The sequence below is a fragment of the Myotis daubentonii genome, chromosome 11 (assembly GCF_963259705.1).
Source record: "Myotis daubentonii chromosome 11, mMyoDau2.1, whole genome shotgun sequence".
Taxonomy (NCBI): Eukaryota; Metazoa; Chordata; class Mammalia; order Chiroptera; family Vespertilionidae; genus Myotis; species Myotis daubentonii.
This window is the reverse complement of record NC_081850.1, coordinates 75,096,314-75,122,525: the sequence shown is the minus strand read 5'-3', so window position 1 is coordinate 75,122,525 and position 26,212 is coordinate 75,096,314. Positions and strand designations below refer to the sequence as shown.

Below are 26,212 nucleotides of genomic sequence, written 5' to 3'. Positions count from 1 at the left end.
CATTTAAAGGCACTTCCTGAATCAACAATGTTTTTCTATGCCCATATGATTCTCAAAGCTATGAGTCTGGCATCTCCGCACCATCCCAGCAATGCAAATGGCAAAACAGAGATCACTTAGGGATCCATTCTTCTCCAGGGTTATACCAATCAATCCCCACCACACCACAAGTTCAGGCAATTTATTTTACCAGAAGCAGGAATATTTTACACAAAAGAGTTATGCCTGAAAAAAATGATTTAGGCTAAACATTTTGCCATTTGAAGCCATTAAAAATATTGACCAGACTTACTGTACTTACCCAGTAACTGACAAAACTATAGTACAGTTCATTTGAAAACATTTATTATGCTCCTGTAGGAAGGTGTGTTCATTCTATGGGAAGGGACTTTAAAAAAAAAATCCTTCATTTTCATCACAGTTTCTCTTTAACCTTCAAGTCTATTTTAGTCAACTGTTTACATAAAAATTTGAAACTACTGTTGGCTGGCAAAAGCAAATTTTGAAGATTTCCCACTTGCCAATTAGATCTTGCCTAAGAGACAAGAAAAAGGAGTGAGCCTTGTCACTGCGAAAGTGAAGTGCAGCCACGATGAAGGAGCAGATGGACTGTGCAATAAAAATGCAGAAAGAAGAGTTACATTTTTAAGGCACTTTTTTGTTAAATGGAGCTGCATCTTGTTGGCGCTCTTGATATATAAGCACTGTCAGCTACAGAAGAAGAGAACAGGGCTAGGGCAAGATATGAAGTATGCTGTGCTTGCCTGAGACAGTGAAAAAAGGATGAGGAAAAAAACAGGCCATGTTTCTCAGGCATATTAGCACAAAGGGCTACCTGTGCTCTGTTCTTAAAGGAAATTATTACAAGTGTGTGCGTGTGGAGGAAGGGGAGGAAACGGCCATTTTCTTTTTTATCTAAACAGATAGATGCTCAAGCAAATGCTCTATTGAGAAGATTCTTAGGATTGGTAAATATGACAACTAAATTTGGAAAGGGAAATAAAAAACCCAGCACTATATAAGGGAAAAGCAATGACTTTCAGAACCTAAGTGGTGGGAAAGAATTATAACAGCACTGGCTTTAATACCTATGCGCCTTTGTGACTAGCTACTCTATGCAATTAAGTGATCTAATGTGCCAATGACATCCTTTAAATTTACCACATGCCTGGGGTCTCCTCACTAGAAAATGCTAGAGGCCTACATTTGGACTTCCAACAAAACCAATTAGTCCTCTTCTATTATGTGCATTTCCAGGACTTTTCAGTATGTGTTTACACAAACTCCTATTATAATCCTTTCTTTTCCCACATTCTGTTCCCTTTTCTCTCCGCAGAATGAGATAGCCATGGCCCTTTCATTTCCTGTCTTGTCAGTTAAGATCACTGCCATGCTGTGAATAGGATAACATTACACCGTGATGCCTGCTCCCACTAACACGGAGGGCATCCTTTGTGCCGCTCCACACAGCTGCTTCCCCTACTACTCTATTTTCTGGAAGACCAAATCTTCCAGACTTTAGTAAGACCCTCCTAGACCGAGGTCACTATACAAAATATTTCTGCCAAAAACCAAATGTTTTCTGTCTTTTTTGTTTCTTATGTAGGTGACTTTAACCTCTTATTTTATAGTAGTTAATGTGATAATCCAAAAACACTGTAATACTTGGGTCTCATTCTATGGCTTAGCCCAAAAATTCCCTCTGTTCAAATTTCAATACATATTAAGCATATACTACATGCCAAACAGCAAGCTATATCTTTCACATTTTCTCTCATTTGTTTTTTACATAACCTTATAGATAAGAAAACCAAAATTTGAAAAGGTTAAGTGACTTGCTCACGATTACATGCCTAGTAAATGTGAAAACAATTATTCAAATGTAAGTCTGTCTTCCTCTAAGTCCAGGATTCCACTATACCTCAAATGCCTAGAGAAATAGATTATAATGTTGGATTTTAAATTCACTTTGCAACTCCACTACTGAAGAATATATACTATACTACTAGAAAATATGGAGTGTAGAATAGCCTGGACTCAAACTCAGACTGTTATTTATTAGCTATGTAATTGTAGGCAAGTTCTCGAATTCATTCTCTATAAATAAAGATACCACCAACTCAAGGAATCATTGTGAGGTTTGAATGCTATAAAATATGTAAAATGCCTAAAACAGTATCTGGCACATAATCATCACTTTAAAAAATAATAGGGGTTATTCCCTTTAAATCACACAGACTAAAATCTGTTTTATTAAAATACTACATTTCCTTAAGTCAAAGAACTAGTTACAGAATTTCTTAGTATTGCCTGTGAAAATAAAACATTGCCATGAACTTAAAAAATGAAATATGGAAGTTCTGCAAACTTAAGATATAATCTGAAACAAATCTGCCCTACAATTAAACTTTTATCTGATTTCTGGTAATATTCATTCACTATATGGTCAAATCTGATCGAGGTTGTTGTGCTTTTAAGAGTTTTCTTAAAATTGGTATTTTTATTTATCAAATTTCTTTGCCATAAATTGTGTTGCCATTACTTTGCAATATATTTTAATGGTGTGTAATTTTATTGTTTTTTGCTTTCTCAATTTTTATGACCTAAGTATCTGTTTTCTTCTTTTGCTCTTTACTCTCATATCACTTCCGGTGGCGGAATGGCACTCTGATGTTTGTTGATGATAAAACACTCTTGACAGTTGTTCATTATTAGTGGTCTCTGTCCACACACTTCAAATAAACTTGGAAATCTAGAGAATAACTACGTGTAGAAGACCACATGGAAATTAAATGGTGCGATGTCTCTGTTTCAAAATAAATAAAAATCTTTTCTCCTTTTTTTGTTCATTTATGAAATAATTTTTAATATAAGCATCTTTCCATACATTTGCCATGTCACAATACACTATAACATCTTTCAAATGGTAAGAACCAGCAAGTAAAGTTTCCCTTTAGCTGTTTTTTGTTTTGTTTTTTAGATTTTATGAATGATTAGAGAAGAATCTACTTATAGGTCATTTTGTGGCAAAATGACCAGCCTGTTTCTCTTTGTTCAGGTCATGTCTATTTTTACTAGAAATGAGAATCATTGCTTGTTGAAGAAAAAAATGTAACAATTCTGCATTTAGCTATATATATATATATATATATATATATATATATATATATATACACACACACACACACACACACACACATATATATATGTATATATATGTATTTACAAAATAAATAAAAATCTTTTCTTCCTGCTCATTATCATGTTATAACTAGCTACATGGTATTTTGTTAAAATTAGTCCAAATTAAACCAAAGTTATCCAACTCTCAGTATTTTAGAAATATTTAAGCAAGTATTTTATTAAAAAATGTATGATTTCTTTAAAACTATACATATAATATATATCTGATTTAAAATTTTTGGTCAGAAACTACCTACCAATGGGGAGAAAAATGGTACCACTCCAGAACAATTATTATTTTTTCATTCATAATTTCTCTCAAATAAAATACTAGACCCGAGTTGAATTTAAAAATACCCAATATGCTTAGTTGTGTACTTTAAGGTGATCAGTAAATGTCATTCATACATCCTCATCACAGAAGAATACCGCCCCTATCAGAAAATTAATCTCATGCTTATCTTTATATTCACTTCCTTGCCCTTTGCTGCAGCCATCTTCTTTCCCTTTCCTCTAAAATGTTGAAAAGTGAATATATAAATTACAGTCAGTTGGCTTCGTTATGAATACTAGATATCCACTGGTTCCCTTTTTCCTTTTGCAGGAAGGAATATCCACTTTATTGTTTTTGTAATGCCAAATTATCCTGAAGCACAGGCACTGCTCAAAATACCATGCCAGTAAATATGGCATGAGGGTCACTGACATTCTCAGTACATTCCAATGCAATAGCACAGAATAAAGTTTTATCTGTATTATTATAAAGAACACAGACTCAGTTTTATCAAAAAGGCTTTGTGAAACATGGCATGATTACAGGAAGCATGAACTTGACTAGAATTTCTGCATGACTTTACTTTTAAGTATTCTGGCTCTTTAATATAAATACAGCATTGAATTAATGACTGAAGACAGCTTCTTTTTCCCCCCACAGTTTTAGAAATTATTTATTTCAAACACTTACAATTTTCACTTTAAATGCAAAATAGCTGATAAAAAAAAACACATTGAAATACATATTATACTGACCATTTACCCCATATACAGACCTCAGCCTTTGGTATTTGCTTTTAGGTAATTAGGTAAAAAAATAAAAACTTAAAACTATTATTTTCATCTCCAAAAAAAAAAGTTGAGGTATTTAACAGTTGTATGATCTCCATCCAAAAATGCAATGAAGATAGTTTCTTTATTTTCATATAATATTTGCCTGTATGCATCTCTCTTAAGGAGTTTACATTTTGCTGTAAGTATTGTAGATGTTCCAGTCAACGGTGAACTTTCAAAAGGATATTTGTGCTTCTCCTGGTTGTATCACATCCATCGCTCTCTTCCATTAAAAACCATTAAGTGTCTGAAAAGCACGACCACCCACATAGCATGCAAAGGACAATGGCAGAGAAGCTTGAAAGCATCTTCCAAGCAGCAAATCACACAAACAAGGCCCCCTATGTTAATAATGAACTTATTTACTTATAAATAATCAAAAAGTATATTCTTAAATTTAAATTACAAAAAGTGGCTGGTGTGTCTAATAAAACAAAACATTCTAGTGCAAGTTGATTGCTAATTGTTTCACAAACTATTTTTTTACATTTTTAAAAAAACTTTTATTATCACAAACTATTTTCAAGTGTCCTATAAATAAAAGTTTAACTAAAAAACTCAAATTATCTATGTATCATTAACTCTTTAAGCAACTAACCCACAGTAAAGATAGCCAAAGAAATTTTTTATAAACACAACATCCCAAAGCATATTTTAGATTTTGTTATCATAGATTAAAACTGCTCTGATAAGAATTTAATGTGAGTCAAATTCACTATAAAGTCATATCTCAATCAAGATGGACTTAAACAGCAATTAAATGTAGTATTGCTCATTAGAACAATTAAAAATATTTCCCTCCCCACCCAGAAATAATTTTTTTCCAGGTTAACGGTATTACTGGAAGCATAAAGAGTGAGATGGAGAGTACACAAAACAAGCATATAAACAACTAATTAGGAAAGTCAATTGAAAGAAAATGAATATTAAAATCCTTTTGAAAAGCACCATAACATAATTACAATCAGTTTTCACCCCAGTTATTTAGAGGGCAATGTGTAAATGTACATTTCCCCCTGTGTACTTTTGGGGTGGGGGCAGGGGGGAGTTCATTATTCAACCCACTTTTCTGAAAAGAAAATGTGTATGCATTAATATAAATGTAAGTGTAGATTTATATTAACAGTATACAGATTTCAAAACTGCCAAAAGAAACCCAATTTTGAACTGGGCATTTTAGGTGGTAAACCATGGAAATGTCAACTTTGATTTGAGCTAACAAAAAGGAATTTAGAGGATGGATAAGCTCCAGGACCTTTGAATTAAATGAAAGACCAGAACACTCCACAGAATGTCTGCAATAACAGTCTCTACAGAAAATTATGAGGAACTACATAAATCCACCCTCTTCCTCTTCACACAGGCTCATTAAAGCTGTACTGACTCTCTGGGCAGCTATAATTCTGCTGACTGATACCCTGGAATCACCCTGTCAATACCCAGTGGTGTGCTGCCTCTCCAACTATCTCTGCCCCTAATATTCCTCTCTTTGATGGGATTTGCTGACCTTTAATCTGATGCTAGTTTACTCTCATCACTGAAGTGTAAGTCAGAGAGCAATAAAACGGCAACCTCACTGATTCAAAAGGGAGAGCTAAAGCCTGCTAACTGTGAATCTAACCTTTCGTAATGGCTCGCTCCTAAAGGAGGAAGCATGAAGTGGAAGGCAGCTAAAACAAACAATGTGTAATGCTGAGCACAAGATTTATTAGAATCCCTTTTGCATGGGTATTAGAAGAGGATACATGGGTATAAACAAGAGCTACACAAATATTTGCAAGGGAGACCAAAGTAAAGGGTCAGAATAGCCTTCCATGCCAATACAAATCTCAACAAGAGCTGTGCTATAGAATCAAGCAAGGTTAGTTGAACAAAAAAGCCTATGATGACTCCAGGTGGATGTAAACAACACTGAAGTAATAAAATCATCATTAAAAGTACGATGTTTTTCTGTGATGAGGTACGAGACTATAATGACTGAAAACCAAAAACTCAAATTCATAATGGGTCCTAGAGAATTCAAAGAGCTTGTGGAAATTAAATGTTCCAAATAATTTTCAGTATAATATTAAAGGTAAGTTAATAAGACCTCACATTTACTGAGTGCTTCCTATGTGCCATGCACTGGCTCAAGGTACTTGATTTTAGCCTATCCTAAGAGTCAGGTACTATTATTATGCCCAGTCTTATTATCATGAAACTGGGGCACAGCATGGTTTGGTTGAAAACCATGTTCGTGGTCACACAGCTTGACAGTGAAACAGTGAAAGAGCCATGATTTGAACAGAGATAGTCTACATTTTGAAAAGTACGTATGGAAAAAAAAAAAAACCCACAAAAAATCCAACCTGCATTATTATTCCATGTTCCCACATGGCAACAAATTCTGGCCACTCTGAAATGATTTGAAATTGGCATCCAGTTTTTTATGACTCACCTCCTGAGGTTTCAACTACTTGGCCAACAAGCTTAAAGAGCCATGGACTGAATCACAAATATTAATTTAATATCAATCAGTGGTGTTAATTGTCAAACAAGGCTACTTTTCACCTGCTTGCACAAAGAATGAACATCTTTCATTATAAATAATCTGGTAAACAAAGAAAAGAAGAATCTTTCAGTTTGCAAAGCACATGAATCTATATAAAATATATACTAAATGCCAGAGTGTAAACAAAGCGGAAGTTATTGCATAACAAATCTCTTCCAATCCTCTTGGGGAAAACTAAGTCTGACAGTATTAGGTTCTAACAGGTGCAGATAGCAGAAGAATTACTATTCATTCTACCCGAAAGAAAAAAGATAATAAAAAGCATAATTTAATTTATAATTTATGTTTACAAGTGTTATTTTTAAGAGTTACAGTCTGCTTTGCAGATTACTTGGTCTGGTTCAAGTTGACATGTTGCATCATAGAACAAGCCTGAAGGGTCTTCACAACATGTACAGTAATTAACACGTCATTAACACACTAACTAATACACATTCAACATCATCATTGTTAATAGCATAAAATTAATTTATTGTACATTGCAATATAGCACCCCCTGGCACTTTTCAAAATAAATTTGGAAATGCATACTACCAAGTATTTTAAAAGGTAGCCATTTATACTGAAATATTTTCACCAATAAACATTTTTATAGTTGTGCATGTGTGTTGTGTGTGCATTTTTAAAATGAGGCATATTTAGTGATACTACAAATTAGATCTGTATCTGATTCAAGCTGTACTGGTATAAAAATACAAAGAACAAAGACAAGCCTTACTCTGTGAAGGAACTAGTAATACATTAAAAATTTAATACTTGGCAGGTCAAATCTGGATACTCTCTGCTGAAGACAACCAATATTAATGAATCAAACTACAGAGTCATTGTCTGGAATCCCAAAGGAAACAATAATGCAAGTACAACAAATTCTTAGAAGTGAAAACCCTGCAAGACTACTTAACAGCGTATCACTGGTCAATGCGCTGATCATAAATATGTTAAACCTTATATAGTGTTTTTGAATATGAATGCAAGCTAGATACAGTTTTAACTAAACATTTACTCTGATTTTACTTTGAAGTAAATATCTTTGCATAAATATTTGCCTTGCTGTTAATTCCCTCCATATAAGAAATAATTTAATACCAAGTTCTGTTTTCTTCTCTACAATAAATCTAAAACAATAGATCTAAAAGATATAAATAAAGCAACTTCTTCAAGAAACAGAAGATTTGGGTTTCTCTAACAATGAAGGTGACACAATTAAAAGAAGGTCAAAGAAAAGACAACATAGAGTACCATGGTTTAAACAAGATCAGGTAGCTACTTTCACAGCTGATCTGGAGAACTCTGAGTAGTAAACTGATAACAACAATAGAGTACAAAAGGATGAGATAAGCAAAATAAATACATTATAGACTGCCTACAAAGTGAACTCAAGTTAATTACTGCCTGGTTATTATTTTTAAAATATTTTTGAAACTGTTATTGAAAGTGAGACCCTCTGGAAAAACATAAGTGGGTAGTTGGCTCAATTAACTACAGGGGCCCCACTATGTACTAAGCACATATTCTTTTCCTTTACTTCATATTCTTTCTGGTTGATCTTTCATTCATTCCTACTTTCATTCATACTTTCATTCAACAAACCTCTACTAAGTACCCATTATATGCACAGCACTGTGCTAAAATTTATGTATAGCTGTTCAGCAGAAATTATTGATCACAACTAAGTAACTTCAGACTCCATTAAGAAACAGCTATTTCAGAAATGCAATTTTAAAGTATAATTGCTAAATTTTAAATCAATTAACATGTTATATACTAAAATTAGTTGTACAAAAACATATCCATTTAGTTTTTCATATATAGTCAAGAAGTTCAGATACAGAGTAAATGCCAGCTGGTGAATCTATAAATGCCTTCAAGTAAAAGCATTTATTTAAAAACATGAAACTTACCACTATCTTTCCCTATATTTAAGTCACTTTTGTTATTGGCTACCTTTAAAATCCCTGTCATCACTGGCAGTAGCAGATAAATATTACATCAATTTGAGATGAGAAAACTAGTGAAAACATTTACTACAAAAAAGGTGCTAAATTCTATAATTACGATATAAGTAATTTACACACTTGAGTATACATAACTAGGATCAGACTCATTTGCTTTCGGTACATCTCTATACTACTTATTTGAGAGTAAAGCTACCTGTCTATAGAGGCTATACTATGGGATGGGCTGAAACATCAGCAGTTTGTCCTGGGGTCTACTACACTACATACAATTATGCTGGGGTCACTTGGGTTATATAGGAAGCCTGAAGTTTTAAATTGTCAATTAGAATATTGTGGCCTGATTTTAACAATACAGCAGTGCTTCTAATGATCTTAAAGGTAATTCACTATTCAGACCCCAAGCAAAAGATGCAAATGTAGCACTGAAAGCTCCTTATTAAATAGCCACAGGCTACATCTCTGTACAATAAGTGGTCCAGGTCTTTTTAGAACATACTAATTAGATGAACAGAGAATCAGAAAAATGCAAAACCAGGTCATGCAGCAAAAATGGTGAAGTGTTAAAATAGGGGGGAAGGGGTGGCGGGAGAGGGGGATGAGAAAAACGTACCAAATAACTCCAACCCACCATTATTAAAAAATTATCTACAACAAGGAGGAAAAATAAATCATGTCAGGTCACTATTTGACTCAACCAAATTAGGGTGGATATTACTATTAAAGTTAAGTTTTAAGTTTATTGTCAGGGATATGCTTAACTGATGATACAATACTATGAATAATACATTAAGCAAAAGCCCAATCTAAAATTAAATTTGCCTTGGGTTATCTCCAAATGTTTACTATAAACATTCAGAATTATTCTGCTTTATAAATGAAAGCTAATATCAAGAAAATATTTTCTGGGGCTCTGCTCTTCAACAGTAACATATAGAGTTGCCTAACCAATATACCACAGTTTACAGAAGACAGTGCCCTCAATTCTCAATTACTTCAACACCATAGAAGTTTCTTTTATTAAATAATTTACTGGAGGAAAATAGCCTTTATTGTCAAACTGAGGTGTTTTATTAAATAAGCCATTTCTATTTTAGTTTTGTGTTTTCTTTAAAAAGACAATGTTTTACATAAATTTGAGAACCTACTCTAAACAATAAATTGTACTCATTAAAAATACTGTTATCTCATATACTTTAAGCAACATTAACATTCAACATAAAATAACTATAATAGAGACACTCAGAAGGAAATACTAAGTCAACCCACTACAACTTGAATTTATGAAACCCAGAGCAAGGATCTGAGTTGTCATTTCATATCTGCTGTACTATTTGGTTGTATGGCCATGGGCAAGTTGCCTCCCAGAGTCTCATTTCCCTATCTGTAAAATGAGAGGACTGTGCTAGATTATCCATAGGTCCCCTTCCTTCAACAAGTTCAGATTTTAGTGAACTTGTTGATATTATGATTATAAACTATAAGTGGTCCAATCATTCTAAAATGGGCCCTAAAATTCAAAAGGCCCTTAAACTCATATTATGCCGGGAGCCGGTCCATGCTTGCTGTTTCAAGGGACCTGGCATATATGGCATACTGTTCTTAATATGTTTGCTCACCTTCTTGACACTATGTGTTTTAACCAAGGTCTCCTCTCTGAGAAAGGTTGTTTCCCCAGGTAGCGATTTTCCCCTGAAGTTAGGGAGGGAATAAAACCCCTCAACTAAGTGCCAGGCGGGTAATTAATCACTTTAACTACGAACAATCATGCTTAAGCTACATAATCTTTACTCCCTGGAATGGAGATAAGAAACGCCCTAACCTTTGTAATAGAGATTGATAGGATTGAATCAACTGGTATAAATACAGATGTAACCAGACAGAGAGACACAGAACTTAGAAGACAGAACTTAGAAGACAGAACCAAGAGAGACAGAACCTAGGCACAGAACCTACACAGAACGTTCTCTAGAGACAGAAGAACTTCGCTGGAGAGAACATGGCAAAAGATCCTGGACAGAAACTGGCCTCAGAACCTAGAGACAGAACCTAGCAAGAGAACATGGCAAAAGATCCTGGACTGAACCTGACTACAGAAATTGGCAAGAGAACCTGACTAGAACCTGGTGACTGAACCTGGCTGGAGAACCTGGACAGAACCTGGCTGGAGAACCTAGCAAGGGAACATGGCTACAGAACCTGGCAACAGAACCTGGCTGGAGAACCTAGCAAGAGAACATGGACACAGAACCTGGCTGGAGATCCTAACCAGAACTTCACTGGAGATCCTGACCAGAACCTGGCTGGAGATCCTAACCAGAACTTTGCCGGAGATCCTGACCAGAACTTGGCTAGAGATCCTGGCTAGGCTGCTGATCAACTGAACGCTGTCTCCGTGTCATTCCTTCTTCGCCGACTCCGTCTACGCCTTTGGTAACCCCTGGACCCGCTGGGGTTGGACCCCGGCAATATTATTTACTTTATAAATCAAATTTGATTCATTATTACACTAAATTCTCTGAAACTTAAGTTATATCACATTTTAAAGACGATTATGAAAATTTTGCTCTTCTCTAGAAATCAGGCCATGCTAGAAAAGTAGGGGGTAGTGGTGGAGAATGAGTGGTGGGAAGGTGCCCTTAGTAGTGAGATCAGTAGATTCCAAATGATGATAAATTTTATTCTAATACTGCAAAAACACTGTTTCAGGACCTCAAATCTATCTTTCTTAGCCAAGAGACCACACGCCCACAGAACTATAGTATAAGAAGGAACCTCATTATCTATTACATCACACAGGTGATTTGAGGCTCAAGTTACAATTCTTATGGATAGGTAGGCTACAGTAGTTAAAAGGCCACATCCATTAAAAATGATGTATTTTGGAGTGCATTGGGTAGTTCCTCATAAAAATCACTGCCATCTGTAAATGAATGATAATTGAAATAAGTCACATTAGTATCTTAATTATAAAAGTGACTAAATATATGAGTATATTTTAAATTTTACTTAAAACACCCATTCCTTAATTGGAGCTTAGTTAAAGCCAGCTAGTGGTAAATATATATTCACGTAGTTTAAGATCTGTACAGGATTCTATGCAAATGATATTTTTGCCCATGTCCAGTATAAAAAACATGTACCTATATGGAAAACTCCCATAAATGTTGATGCTGTTTCTTAATCTAGTACTTTTAAATCAGATACCCTCAAATAGTTTTCCCTACATAAACTAGAAGTATAATAAATGTCAGTAGGTGCTTTTTTAGATATCTTGCTAGTATATATAACATTTTAGAAAGGTGTAGGCCTCTAATTTGTTGAAGATAAACAAATATTTTAAGCCAAAATTATAAGTAACATCTACCAGAAAGCAAAAATAATAATTTTGAAAATTGAGAAAAAGCTTCATCAATTCATACTTAGACCACTTACCAATCCAAAATGTTCTCAATTTTGTTGTTGTTGTTGTTATTCTCCATAAAGTCTTGAGTTTGATTGGATGGTATAACAAGCAAAAATCTTATGAATGTTTTCTGCCCTCAAGAAGCTATTCTAAATGAATTAGTCTTCACAAATTAATGAATTCATATTTTAAGATGCATTTGCAAAATGTTCCATCATTCCAATGCTAATTTGCAACCTAGTTAAAAAATGTTAGCCTACCAGGAAAAAAATTTTTTAATGGGTAATGAATGTCATGTTTGTGCAGGAAAAAAAGGCCATGAAAAAAAGGACATGTAAATATAAAGCCCATATGTACTGGTTTTGACAAGACAGTGCAGTTAAGTGATTTTATTATGCATATTATTTCAAATATTCAATAGCATTAAGATATACATTTAACTACTGAAACCTTTTAAACAATGATTAAATTTTTAAAATCACATTCAATTACATGTAATTTCTAAAAGTCCATTATAGACGAACAGGAAAGGAAACAGTTAATATACTAATTACAGTAATTAAGAGTTGCCAATTTAATTATAGCTGGGAATATGAATGCTCTACCATTTGTTAGAGTGAAAAAACAAATCTTTAATGCAGAGACTTTGTTCATAAACATCTAATGGAGACCTCCTCTACCTCACTCTGCTTCTCTGCTGACACAACAGCAATGGGTTCAGACTGAAGAACTTGTCAGCAATCAGGCAGGAGGAGGCTAATTAGCTTGCAGGTTAATGAGTGTGATGGCTCTTGACAGCATTTTGTTACAGCCTCTTCTGTATTTAAACAATAAATGATTACTTATATACAGTTGAGACATTCTAACTATAATAGCCAAGCCCACATTTGGCTTTACAAAGATAAAATAAGTTCCTTTGTTTCTAAATCAAAAATATAAAATTTGCATTAGTTATATGTCTATCACATTCTCACAATATGCTGAAAAGAAAGATAATAAATGTACTTTACATACAGGTATACCCTTTGGAGCTGAAAACTTCCATTGAAAGGATGGCCATTAGGTGACATAACTGGACAAGTGAAAGATAATTTAAATATGATAGCTTTTTAGTAATATGCAGCAACTTCCCTAAAAATAATTTAAGGAAGAGTTTTGTCTTCATTTTTTATTCTAGGCTTCTCTGTGTGAAACAGATATATAAGGCACACACAGAGGAATCCCTTCGCTTACCTTGTTGGTTACTAGGGATTTGAAAACAGGTGGTGAATTAAGGAAACAACTCTATTGAGAGATTAACCCATTTCATCAGCCAGTGGAGAAGGAAATAAGAACATTTTTACAGCATCCCTATAATCCATATATTTAGTGGTAACAGAAATGTCTTAATAAAAGCACTAAGAAAACAAAGTGAGTACTTTGCAGGATTTTGATTTACTCTATAAAGTAGAGAATATTCAAATCTAAGTAGTCTGATTTTTATTTACATGAAAGGAAAATGATGTGTCCAGGAAAACCTTATCTGAGAATTAAACTGAACTTTAGCTGCATAATATCAAGGGAGGGTTATTTCAATTTAATATTCAGTGTTCCCTAGAAATTTGAGCACAAACCTGGAAGAAACACCTGCTGAGAGTCACACTGCTTTCTAAATTATTTTGCATACGTGAATTATTTGTGTACCTTCTCACTACTGTTTGATGAACATTTGAATAAAAATATAAAATAATAATTTCAAATATGTACCTTTCTAATGCTCTGTTTTATGTTTAAGAATAAAAGGTATTATATCCATCACAATTATGGTAGGCAATAAATAACTGCACATCAAGAAGCTTTAGTAGACCTGGACAGATTTAGTAGCAGAAAGAAGAAACTAGTGTAAAAACCAAAATAATTTGTTGCAGAGTTAAAAGGCCCAGGTGTAGTGAGTGCCTATAATTTCTAAGAGATGAAAGGAGTAATATAAATTCAAATTCTGTGGCTAGTTTGTCACTTTCCCTTAATTATATTGAATAATAAATTTTGGGGTCAAAATAGAAGTACTTGAAAATTTTTCCATCAATCGCATGCAACTTACACATCTGAATTCTCTTACATTATAAACAGTATATGAATACAGGCTTTTCTGTATCATACGTACATACTTAAATAACGCACTATTATTAGCTTCTAGCTATGTCTTATCACACATAAATGCAGCCTACTACACATTTTGTAATTTATACCCTAAGTCCCAAAAGTTACAATGCTGTGCTAAATCTAGGTGGATATGTAAACAATTTTCCTAAATTCTAATCCAATTAAATGTTATGAAATCAAAAATTTCCTCCAAATTATGTGATCAATTCCAATCTAGTGACTTTGGCAGGGGTGGGCTTGTATGGACATGGGGCAGGTGGGCCAGAGGGGAGACCGACACCTAGCTAAAATCACAACCCATTCTTCCTGCTTAAATGAGAATATTCCTCAGTCTGAAAAATTATTTATAGAGATTTTTTACTACCCTTGTATACTGCAATGTTATTTCCTTTCCCACACACTAGCAAAGTCCATTTTCACAACTGCTATAAAGCGGCATGTTCACAGCTAGTAAAACAACTCAATAAATAGCCTCACGAAGCTATAGCTGTCTCATATCCTTTCCTCAATAAAAACAGAGGTGAACTGCTTATTTTCAGCAGCACACTATAAGAAGACAGAAGCATTATGACTGCTCATACATTCTGACTATCATTTGCCACAAGCTATATCTGTCAGCATTAAATAAAGCTGCATTATAAATGTAAACAAAACACCCACATCTACAAAATGAGCTGTCCACCATTGCTGTAGGCATGAACTGAACCCGCTTATTGACTCAGGTTGCTCTTTTTATTTATTTTTCTACAAAGACATGCATTTACTTTACCCTACAAGCATACTAGATTTCAGAAAGGCAATAGTCTTGTGCTAGAGCAAAAAAGACACATGTTGACAAAGGCATATCGTAATAGGAATAACATCATGTAGGCAAACATTGATCAATTACTTAAACTTATTTATTTCCAAATGTTATCCTAGATCAAAACACTAAATCGTAAATAATCTGTGAACCTAGTCCTCTAAATATATATTTATGAACTATAAGAAGTAATTTACAATCAAATACAGAACTTTAATTTCCAATATCTAATGATAACAAATGAAAAGGTGTGAAATTATACCCACACAGTTGTCCTACTTTCTACTCCTTGAGTATACACTGATAAAGTGGGGAGCTAAATATTCAGGAAATTCAATTAAGCAGGGCATAAAATTAATTCAAGTGAAAAAAAGAATTAGTTTCTGAAAAAAATAAATATGTCACTTGCAAAATGCTTTTTTGGACTTTTTCCAGGTGTAAAAGGGTAGCAAATAAAATCAAAGGGTACTAAATGCTTTCTAAGCGTAAAAACATTTTTCCAGGTTTTTATTTAATTCTTTGGAACTAATAGATAATTATGAATTTACTGCAGTAAGTTTACATTCTCACCGAGAATGTTTCAAAAAAAGTAAGGAAGAGGCCTTTTCTCTTTACTATTGTCCCATGATAGGACATGATGCTAGGGAAGTAGGCATCCAAGTTAAAGATACACTAGATTCCTGGGAATAAAAATACCTCTGATAATATTCCAACAGGCGTACTGCATGTCAAGATTTTAGCCTATTTTTAGGCTTATTTTGAAAAGGACCATCACTGTGCCAAATCATGACAAATGAAGATATGTTTTGAAGACATTCATTACAGACAGAGCCAGAGTATATATAAAGCCACCAATACACATGCATTACAGTAAAAATGATATGCAGCATTCTTCCAAACAACCACATGGGACTCTTCTGTATACTTGATCAAATAATTTCTCAATTAGTTTTCTCCACTAAATTGACTGATTGCTTTGGCCTCTTGTAGACAGAGCTATAGAACTAAATTAAAAATAAGCTTATGCAGCCAGGTATCACCAGATTTCCCCCTAAAAAGAGATATAAACATATGCAGAAACCACGTACTCCAAAGAGGTTAGTCTTTATTTGTCACCTGTTGATCCAAAGAGTCACTAAAATCTAAAAGTTTGTACTTTTTAAGTACAAAATAGTCCACAGGTTAAGTCTAGATGTTAAAAGAAGTAAAATGCAGTTGTTAAAATATTAACACATAATAAAAACAAAATCTACTTTCCAAGGACATCAATTGGAAAAGATAAAAACAAAACAAAAAATTGATGAAATAAAATATTAACATATGTTGTTAATATTTTATTCTTATGTAGGAAGTCATCCTCTATGACAGGAAAAAACATAAACGTTCCTTTGCTTCTCACTATACTGTAGATGGAAATTAATTATTGCTGCCTTTCCTTTCTGAGGTAAGCTTGTTAACAAGAACTACAGGACTGCTTACAGCTGCTATCCATATTGGGCAGGTTGCATCATTGTTTATGGTGTTTACAGAAAAAAAGGGAAATCAGTACAAAGAAATAGTATGGAGTAATTAATGTATTGTAGTGTAATAATTTCCACTTTCTACCTCCATTTAAATAAAATAAAGCTCAGTAATGCCAGCGTAAATCAGGGGGAGCCACAGGGGAGCACAGCAAGGCAAAGACATTAAACCCAAACCAAAGCCCTTCTTCACCCAAGCTACTATTATTATTACTTGTGCAAAGCAAATATTCAGCCTCCAACCCTAAATCATTTCAATTCCTATTTCCAAGTATAATTTAATCTTTTCAGCGACACTTGATGCTTACTTCATCACAGCATAATGACAGATTAAAAAGTTGTTGAATTAAATATTAAAGAGGACTTCAGGCAGTTCTGCATTTTTAAGGAATAACACAGATTGGAGATGAAATGAGAAGCCCAAATGCATATTTTATACCAAAAGGAAAGAATACATACATTTTTCCTTCAGGCCACCTACTTTGTAATAAAACACAGGGCAGGTTTTTTATTTAGTGAATAAAAATGTGAAATAGTATTATAAGCTTCATATTACTATAATCTGGCACCATACAATGATGTAAAGCTAATGATAGTAAGAAAGAATATGATTTTTGTATGAGTATCTTGTTGAAATGTTTTTAAAATAAGTATATTCATAATTTATCACTTTTGCATTCTGATTTTTAAAATTAACTTATTTATGGAAATTTATCTCAGATAAAAATTTCACAGATGACAGCATCAAGAGCAAACCATTATGTAAGCGGTTTTATGATACAAACTGTTCTGAGTGAGTGGGCGGGGGGAAAAACATTGACCACTGGTAAGTACAGTTCTAATTAAAATGCTGACTGGATTACTAGGCCTAATTTTGGAAGCCCCCATTAGATTCAGGTAAAATCAAAAATGAAATGTATATGACTAGTACTCCTCAACTCTTCAGTGGATTGGAAGGAGTCAAAAAATAAAATTTTGGATGTTTATACTTAGAAGATATACAGATAATAATACAAAGATATACATAGTTAACATTCCAAGAGCCCATGGATCACTACATTTGGTACATGTTTTTAAAGAACAGAGATTTTTTTCCCCCCCTGAGGATCAAAAGAAAACAAGTTTTAAATTCTTTGTTCATTGTAAATTCAAGCAATTTAATGGAGAGAAAAAAAGGGTTCCATGAACATTTTATTCTATTTGTGTAACATCAAATTACAATCTTTTGTACATACATACATTTTTACACAATGGTTGTATCTAAGTACTTTCATTTTTACTTTTTCATTTTACTTATGTGTTACCAATACTGTCTATTTGAATGAACCACATGAAATTGCCAACTTAAAGTCAAAATGGTCAGACATCAACAATTTCATGTTTTAACATTCATTTTAGAAAGTTGCATCTTTATATATTCCCACTTAAGAGAAAAAGTCATCCACAATAGTATGTTTTAAGCCAGTGGTCGGCAAACTCATTAGTCCACAGAGCCAAATATCAACAGTACAATGATTGAAATTTCTTTTGAGAGCCAAATTTTTTAAACTTAAACTATATAGGTAGGTACATTGTTATTAACTTAATTAGGGTACTCCTAAGGCCACACTCAAGGGGCCAAAGAGCCGCATGTGGCTCTCGAGCCGCAGTTTGCTGACCACTGTTTTAAGCAATCACATGAAAACTTTTAAAATATGTACTATCTACAGGAAGCAACATTTTCCTTAGAGGCCAAGGAAGCAAATGACATTTGTTTTTGGAAATAGTTCACTTTTAGAACAAGTACGGGTACAAATGTAAGAGAGTATTAAACATTTTTAAAGTAATACTTGGGGGGGGGGGCATTATAATAGTGTCAATAATAAAAATAAAGTGAAAAAAGTAATACTTTCTCTACTTATTCAAAGAAAGAAAGAAAATGATAAAGATACTACACTGACTTCTTATAACTTTGGCTGGGGTAGACCTAAATGTCAACATGGCTTCACATGGCCTTGAAAGGATGGCCAAATTCCTTTTGGAAAAATTTTCATTGTGGTTGCTCCTGGCTGAATATGACACAGATTTACTCATGAACTGTTGCGCACGCAATCCTTTATTTTAAAGAAAAGTACAAAATACGCCTATGAAATTGTTTTTGCAAATCTAAAAAAGGGGCCAAGCTTTTCAAATTATGCTTTTATTTAAAAGATTTTCCAGTCTCCGTGTTCTGCTGTTCTACTGACATGGGTGTTTGGGAAGTGGTTCCCTGCAAGCATACAGTTAATTCTAAGTCCACACAATTAGATGCATGAACTACACTGTAGAAATACTGCACAATAATCTTCCCAGATACCCTTTTAAAAGAACAAAGTACATTCGTCCTCCCTACAAACGTTTCTTGACTGGAGCCAAGAAACTAGGGTAAGGGGTGGGAGTGGGGAGGAGACAGTGTGACAAGAAGATCGATTTTTCTATGGTTTCCATTTTTAAATTCTAGAGAGAGCAATAATCCTAATTTTCTGGAATCTTTTCCATATAGCAGTAATGAGATAATAACTTCCCATCACCTAGGACATAGTAGGTACTCAACAGATGTTTGTACAATTAAATTCCCTGTGGAATTCCCTATGGAATTCAGTCTCCCACTGACAAACAGCCATTAAATTTGGATAGGGAAACCTCCTGGAAGGTGATCCTATTTATGGTGAGGAGTTAGAGTTGTTGTTTTTTCCTCTTTTCCAAGATTGTCCTTATTTTGGAGCTGGTTAAGAATTTTTCCTATAGGTCTAAGATGTTCACATGGTGATTTTACCGTCCTCCTATGGTCTCTGATACGGGGGTTGGCAGCAGCCCAGATATTTGAAATCGGGGAAATCCAGTATCTACTGTCGCCCATCCTCAAATCAGGTTTCGGATTTGGATTAGAAAGGTACCAAACTCTTGCGCTTGGGAGCAGGTTTGACTCCCTGGTGGTGCTGACCCAAGAGCACAAGGGCCGGCTGCTGCGGATGGCAGGAAGCGCTGGTCTCCCTGGCTGCAGCTCACCCAGGCCAGCGGCCGGGAATGCCGCTGGCGCAGGGGCCGGCTCCGGCCGCAGCGCCGCTCTGCCCGCAGCGCCCAGGGCGCGCCCATTGTTCTCTGCGGTGCAGAGCTGCAGCCTGCTACTGGGCTCTGCCGTGGAACACCCCCGCCCCTTAGGCTGACAGGGAATTCTCACCGCCTTGACTGCATAATTAATGTAAATGGAGCAGCCTCCGTGTCAGAGCGGGTTCCTTGGGTTTACTTTTGTGCGACACTTACACAGGAGTATTAACTAGAGAAAGCAGCATCACAACAGGGGTGGAAAATCAGCCTGTCAGGGACTCATTTCAAATGCCACGGAATGCAGAGCGGCTTCAAGATTGTTTCATCAAGGTGATTGAGAACAAAAACTACTCAGAACAGAGAATTCGGGCTTACATTGAGCTCCCACATATCTATTATTTATCTCTAGATTCTTTAGGAACGAAACTGCTGCGTGTGTGTGTGCACAGTCCAGCGAGCCAGGGCGTGTGTGTGTGCACAGTCCAGCGAGCCCTGGCTCGGCCTGTGCGTGTGAAAGGCGCACCTACTCCACGCCTGTGCAGACGCCCTTCAACAACCCACAGGCAGGGAGGGTAGGCCCGGACCAAATGACGCCTCTCCACGGTTCAGTGAGTTACTCCGAGCAACCACGGGTAATCGTGGGCGACTCCACACTTAACTGAAATTAAGGCGGACGTCGCTGAGGATGCTGAACCCTTTAACAAGGTGCCCGATTTATATTACTAATATTACACCTCCAATCAAACTATGTTAGGGATATTTTATTGTAATTTGTGGTCATTGGTTTTTCCTCCACAATCTGCCGTGAGAGAGAATATTAAGTCAAAATATAGAGTAAATGTGCAAAGCACATTTTACACCAAAAAAACATGTTATTTTTTAAAATATTTTTTACTTACTATTCATAATCATCCTGAATATTCCATGTTGGATGTATCCTCCTTCCCAAAGGAGCAGAGAATGTGACTTCCCAAGCCTAAATTAGTACAAAATCCTGTGCATATACTTTCAAGGCTATAATTTTTTTACATATTTTTAAAAATAAGAATTTACATCTCGAATACACACATTTCATTACCCAATTTAGTTAGACTTACAGAAACAGGGTATTATAAATTTACAAATAAATTATCAGTTGCATTAAGGCTCTAAGTAGTTTTACAATGGTAAATAATCAAACCCAAACTTTTCTAATCTTTGGTTTTTACACAAATTAAGAGAGGAAATGAAATACATTAGAAAGGAACACTCCACCCCTCCCCCCCCCCAAAAAAAATCCTTCAACAAGAAAGAAAGCCTATGTTGCACATTTCAACTTGCCAGTGTATTAAGTGTTGTTAGGGAATAAAACAACAAAATTGTAATATCAAATCTTATGCCTCCCAGATAATGCCATCAAGTGAGTGTTTCTGTAAGGCATGTGAGCCACCTCTTCTCTCCTATAACAGTGATTTAATCCTGAATTCTCAAAGAATTCTTCTACACAAAGGGGTCAATTGTAGGCCACAGAATAACCTTGTATATATTTGTCTATTAAATGATTGAGAACTAAACCTTCCTGCATGTCTTTACTGGCTTAATTAAGAAGATGTACACTAACTGAAAAAATACCTTTATCTATTCTATACACTGCATGACAAAAGAGATCAAAATGAACATGCCGATCAAAAGGTTTACTTTAGACAGGAAGCAGCCTGTCAGACCATTATTACAAATTAAAGGTATTATAGTCAAGTCATTTTTAACCTCTTAAAAATGGATAATCCTTTTCTGCACATTAAATCATTTTTCTCCACAGAAGTAACATTTCTTTATGTCTAAATGCACATATTCCTCTGTCATTCTTCACTTCTCTTACTGGAGATGGTAGAGGTCTAATACTCTCAATTTTAAGTTAATGTTCTCACCAAGTTTGGACTTCTCTCTCTTTAAATGATATAACTGACTCGTCACATATTTTTAAAATGTGAACTCACAAACTGATTAGGCACAATAATCTTATCTCCTGAATCTCATTTTACTGCACTAAAATTCTTAATGGCATTCTCTAGTTAATAACTTCTATTTTAATAAATGCTGCTTTATATCTAGTCACTATGCTTAGTAAATATAAGATAAATTCACCCTTACTACTACTAATAAATAAATTAAACCTCTAATTCTGGAATCCTTTACTTTTAAGAACTTAAAATATCATGTATTGAAATACCAATCTTAATTTTTTTAAAAGGACACCAAATTTTGGATCAGTACAATAAAGCATAAACAAAAAAGTCCCTTGCGATACTGGTGTGAAACCTGCAGCTCATTGATTTTGTTCTTGATAATATGCTATTAAATTGGAGAACATGCTGACCTTGTGTGCAAAGGCAGAATTGTGCATATGCAATAGAAAGTTTAAAAAAAAAAAAAAAAAGCTCCAAAATGACTGTTTAAAACTAGGCTACAAAATATTAAAATACAGACAAGCATTCCATAGTTTACTTAAAATTGGCAACCACAATTTAACAAGCTATTCTAACAAATGATTAGCATAGCGTGTGCTTTTCTTTAGCCATCAATTATGACACAGGGTAATGCAGGGCACAACTTAAGTGTCAAATTACAATATGCTATACAAAACCACTTTGCAACACAGCCTTCTGTTTGCTTAGCAATTACTACAGAGCCCACTGCTTTTCATGAAAGGAATTGCGGTCAGGACTGTTTATAAGAATCACCAGAAATGTTTATATATTTATATTATAAAAAATTAGTTGACAATTTCATAAAAATTCTCTTTAACCTTTAATAAAATGACCGGGTTGTAACTGTTTTGGTTTAAAACTGCATATAACCAAAATGGTCTGGGTATTTTTCTTTTTTAAATAAGACTCACCCATGGTATGTGACAAAAGTAGAATAGTACTTTTACAAGATTAAACTACGAAGTCTTTTCACTAATTTGTCCATTAAGAAAATTTAAAACTTTTATTATTTGACCACTGGAATAGTGAAAATCTAACTTAGTGAAATATATAATCATTCTGAACAGAGAGCAATAGCACCTTATAATTCTCAATAAAACAAATACGGATTTAAGTGCAAAATAAACTAGTAGAATTTTTGAAATGTGGTTCAGATTGTAATTTTCACATGGCAATCACTGTTTCAAATACTTGATCTATCAGCAGTGAAAATGTATAAAGGTTATCTGTCTTAATTGTAGGACCATTCATTAATTCATAAAACTCTTATGTGAATAAATACTTAATGAGAAAAGGGAAAAAAATACACAAAACAGTTTTTATGCTGTTTTTCCCATTCTGCTGCGGTCCTTTCTCCTGCATTTGCCTAAAGGCTCTCAGTAAATTACACTCCCAGTAAATGACTGTAATTTACCCGCTGAATTCCCTTGTTCAGGAAAAGCACAAAAACACATTCCAGCATTTCCACAGCTCAAATCTACTATTCGGGATGTCAAGAACAATCCATGGGCAGTAATTTGAAACTGTTTGAACCTTCAAATGAGGGAAATTAGAAATGTTTTGAGAGTTAAGATATTTTGTGAAAAGATAAAAACCTGATAAAAAATCTCTAACTGTTCTTTTCCTTTCTTCTCCCTCCCATATCAGAAGCAGAGGTCTAAATAAACTATTCCACAGTATGAATAATAGAAATCAAATTTACATTTACTAGGTTAATTTTTAATGGTAATACACACTACATTAATGTTAAAAACATAGATCCTGCTATGCACTTTTCTATCACAACTATCTCCCAGTGCAATCTTCCTAACCATCATCCAAATAACTTCCTCTAGGTACAACTTACAGGTTATAAAGACTAAGGGCCCCAAGGATACCCCCAGTCACTTTTAAAATTATCTGTATAAACAAGAACCAAGACTTTCTATTTGGTTACATTTCAATATAGAGAAACCCAGTACACAAAGAAACGTAAATATTTACATGGGCCAAACTTGAATTGTATAACTTAATATTTTCATATGTAACACAGGCCAACATACAGGATAAATCAGCATAATCCCCAATGTAAAGACCTCCTTACTGCTGTAACAACACATAGGCATGAGCGTATCGCGCACGGGCACGCATGCACACAAACACACACACACCCCTAGAGTTAAGAACATTCAGTAACCAAAACAGGCTATTTCACTCTGTCTAAAGGCAGGTTTTCATATGGCAAAATGGTTATAAATCCTCATTATCCTAAATAAAATTACAGCACTTTAAACATTTCCAGGGAGAACATTCTCTCTTCTAAACAACTACCTTAGCGAGTAATAGGAAGCAATATGGTTGCACTTGTGTCACAGTTGGAAGCCTTTTTAAACTGTCGCCCTGCTAGCAAACCGATTCTACATATTAAAATGAATGTGTTGCTTATTTCAAGGGGGAAAATCATTTATAAAATCAAGACCATTATTAAGATATTGTGACTAACTTCCTCTTTAAAGTAAACCCAAAGTACAGAAGGCAATAATCTATATATGTTCACATAACTTCACTCACTCTCCATCAGTCTGGTCTTACAGGAAAAGGTCTTCTTGAAAGAAGAGGCTTTGCATATTTAACATTTAATAATCAAAGTAGCCTATTGCACCAAATATACTGATCACAAATTATGTAGGAAAAAATCTATAAATTTCCTTTTTAGTATAAGAGATGAAGTATTTACAAGTGTCTCAAATTAAATTATAAAGACTGTTAAAAAAAAATACCATGTATGTATCTTCATCCACTTTATACTATCTGACAAATGCATCCTTTTTCCAAAAACTGTGTTGGTATCAAGAGTACCCTAGCTATTATAGTAACTGTATAATGACTGTAACAGATTAATAGTTTACACGAGTTTAACATCAAACCTGAACTGACAGCGTGGGCCCAAATTCCTGAAGTTCAAATAGAAGAATGAATATTAAGCATTACCATTCACTGGGCAGATGAAGATGCTTTTCTCATGCTCAAGATTACATTTAATTGTGAAAAATACATTGCAACTTTAACATTTCTCAACATGCTTTTTATCTAGGTATATAATGGCCATATGACTTTTAAATTCCACATAGATAATGGAAGAAGTTATGTGTTCCCAAGTGGGGAACCATGAACATCTCTCACCAGGGATTTGTAAGGCAGTGTTGCTCTCTATGGAATGGTTGCTTTGCTTGTTTTTAAAATATCCACCCCTTGTAGATTCTTAAGCATTGACTCTGTTAGCACGGTGAATGATTTAACATTTTTATCATCTCAGCGTTTTTTAGATTTGGAGTATACATTCAATTCAATAGATATTTCCTGCACATTGTGTACTACCATATTTAACTGGGTAAAGCAACTAGTAATAAAGTAATTAACTTCTCAACCAAGACACTATATGTTCTGCTGTTGTTCTTGATTGAAATTTTCCGTTGATTTCTAGACAGCTATATTATCTATTTCATAATTGCAAACCTGGATTAATTGTTTCTAAAAGTTGCATCATGTTTTATGCCAATAGAACCTATGAATGCATAAACGCTCCTGTTTCTAATGTCACTGTTATCAAGCCAAAAACAATTATACTCATTTGAGTTATAGCAACCAATAAACTTAGATAATCACCATATGCAACACAACATTTTGGCACTTGAACTTAAAACTCTTGTAGACAACTATAGATTGCTTCTAATGCGGAGCACTCTTGTCCTACCCAAGGCTGCCAATAGAAATGCCAAAGCTGCCGAATGCTGCGCATCCTAGTAATGCTGTCAGCAAATGGCACATTCACACAGCCCCCAATCCTCTCTTCCCAGGCATGGTCTTCTCCAGCTGCAGCTTAATTTCCTGTGACTTGCCTAATTACTGTAATTAAGGATTAATTGCCATTAATTATTCACACATAAGCTCATCGCAAATCATGGGGTAAATGTCTTATGAAAGCTGCCATACAAGCCATGTATAAACACACTGGGATGCTTCAGGCAGGCGAATCTATCACTCAGCCCTCAAGCAAATCTCTGTGCTTCTCTTACAAAAACAGCTATAACTCTCAGAAACTCGACAGTCCTTTCAGGTAAGCATTAGGTTACAAAGCATGTTTTCCTGTGGAAGCCACAACGGTTTTATTAGTACTATAAATGCTGTTTTATCTTTCCAACTGCTATTTTTATGTTTCCATTTTTATTCTACAGTGCTCAGTTTAGGACAACCACTTGCTTCAAGGAGGAATGTTTGCAGTTGCTACTTTCCCCCATCACAGTTTGAAATAGTTCCATGTGGTTTATAACATATGACCATGCAACTGGGATCAGCATGCTAAAAAAATGTCAATGGATCGGCTCCACAAGTGAGATGGAAACCATTTGATTTTCAAAAGTCTCAATTTCTTTCGTTGGTGTAAAAACCTTATAGCATATCATTTAGTCACTGCTGGGGTGTTCCTTATAAGGCAGGTTACCAGCTCAGCCACAAAGGTATCACTGACAAGAAT

The 26,212-nt window shown here is 34.6% G+C and overlaps 1 protein-coding gene across 4 annotated transcripts in view; it reads right to left on the bottom strand.

Annotated features, from left to right (window-relative positions):
• PBX3 (PBX homeobox 3) overlaps positions 1 to 26,212 on the bottom strand; it is a 201,905-nt gene that overhangs the window by 48,730 nt on the left and 126,963 nt on the right. Inside the window, exon 1 of one of the 4 annotated variants that reach the window (XM_059658048.1) lies at positions 13,217 to 13,277. The exons of the other annotated variants lie outside the window; for them this stretch is intronic. Within the exon in view, the coding sequence (XP_059514031.1) occupies positions 13,217 to 13,262 (46 nt within the window). The 5' untranslated portion in view covers positions 13,263 to 13,277. Of the gene's footprint in view, positions 1 to 13,216; positions 13,278 to 26,212 lie in introns of those variants that run through there. 4 annotated transcript variants of the gene reach the window in all.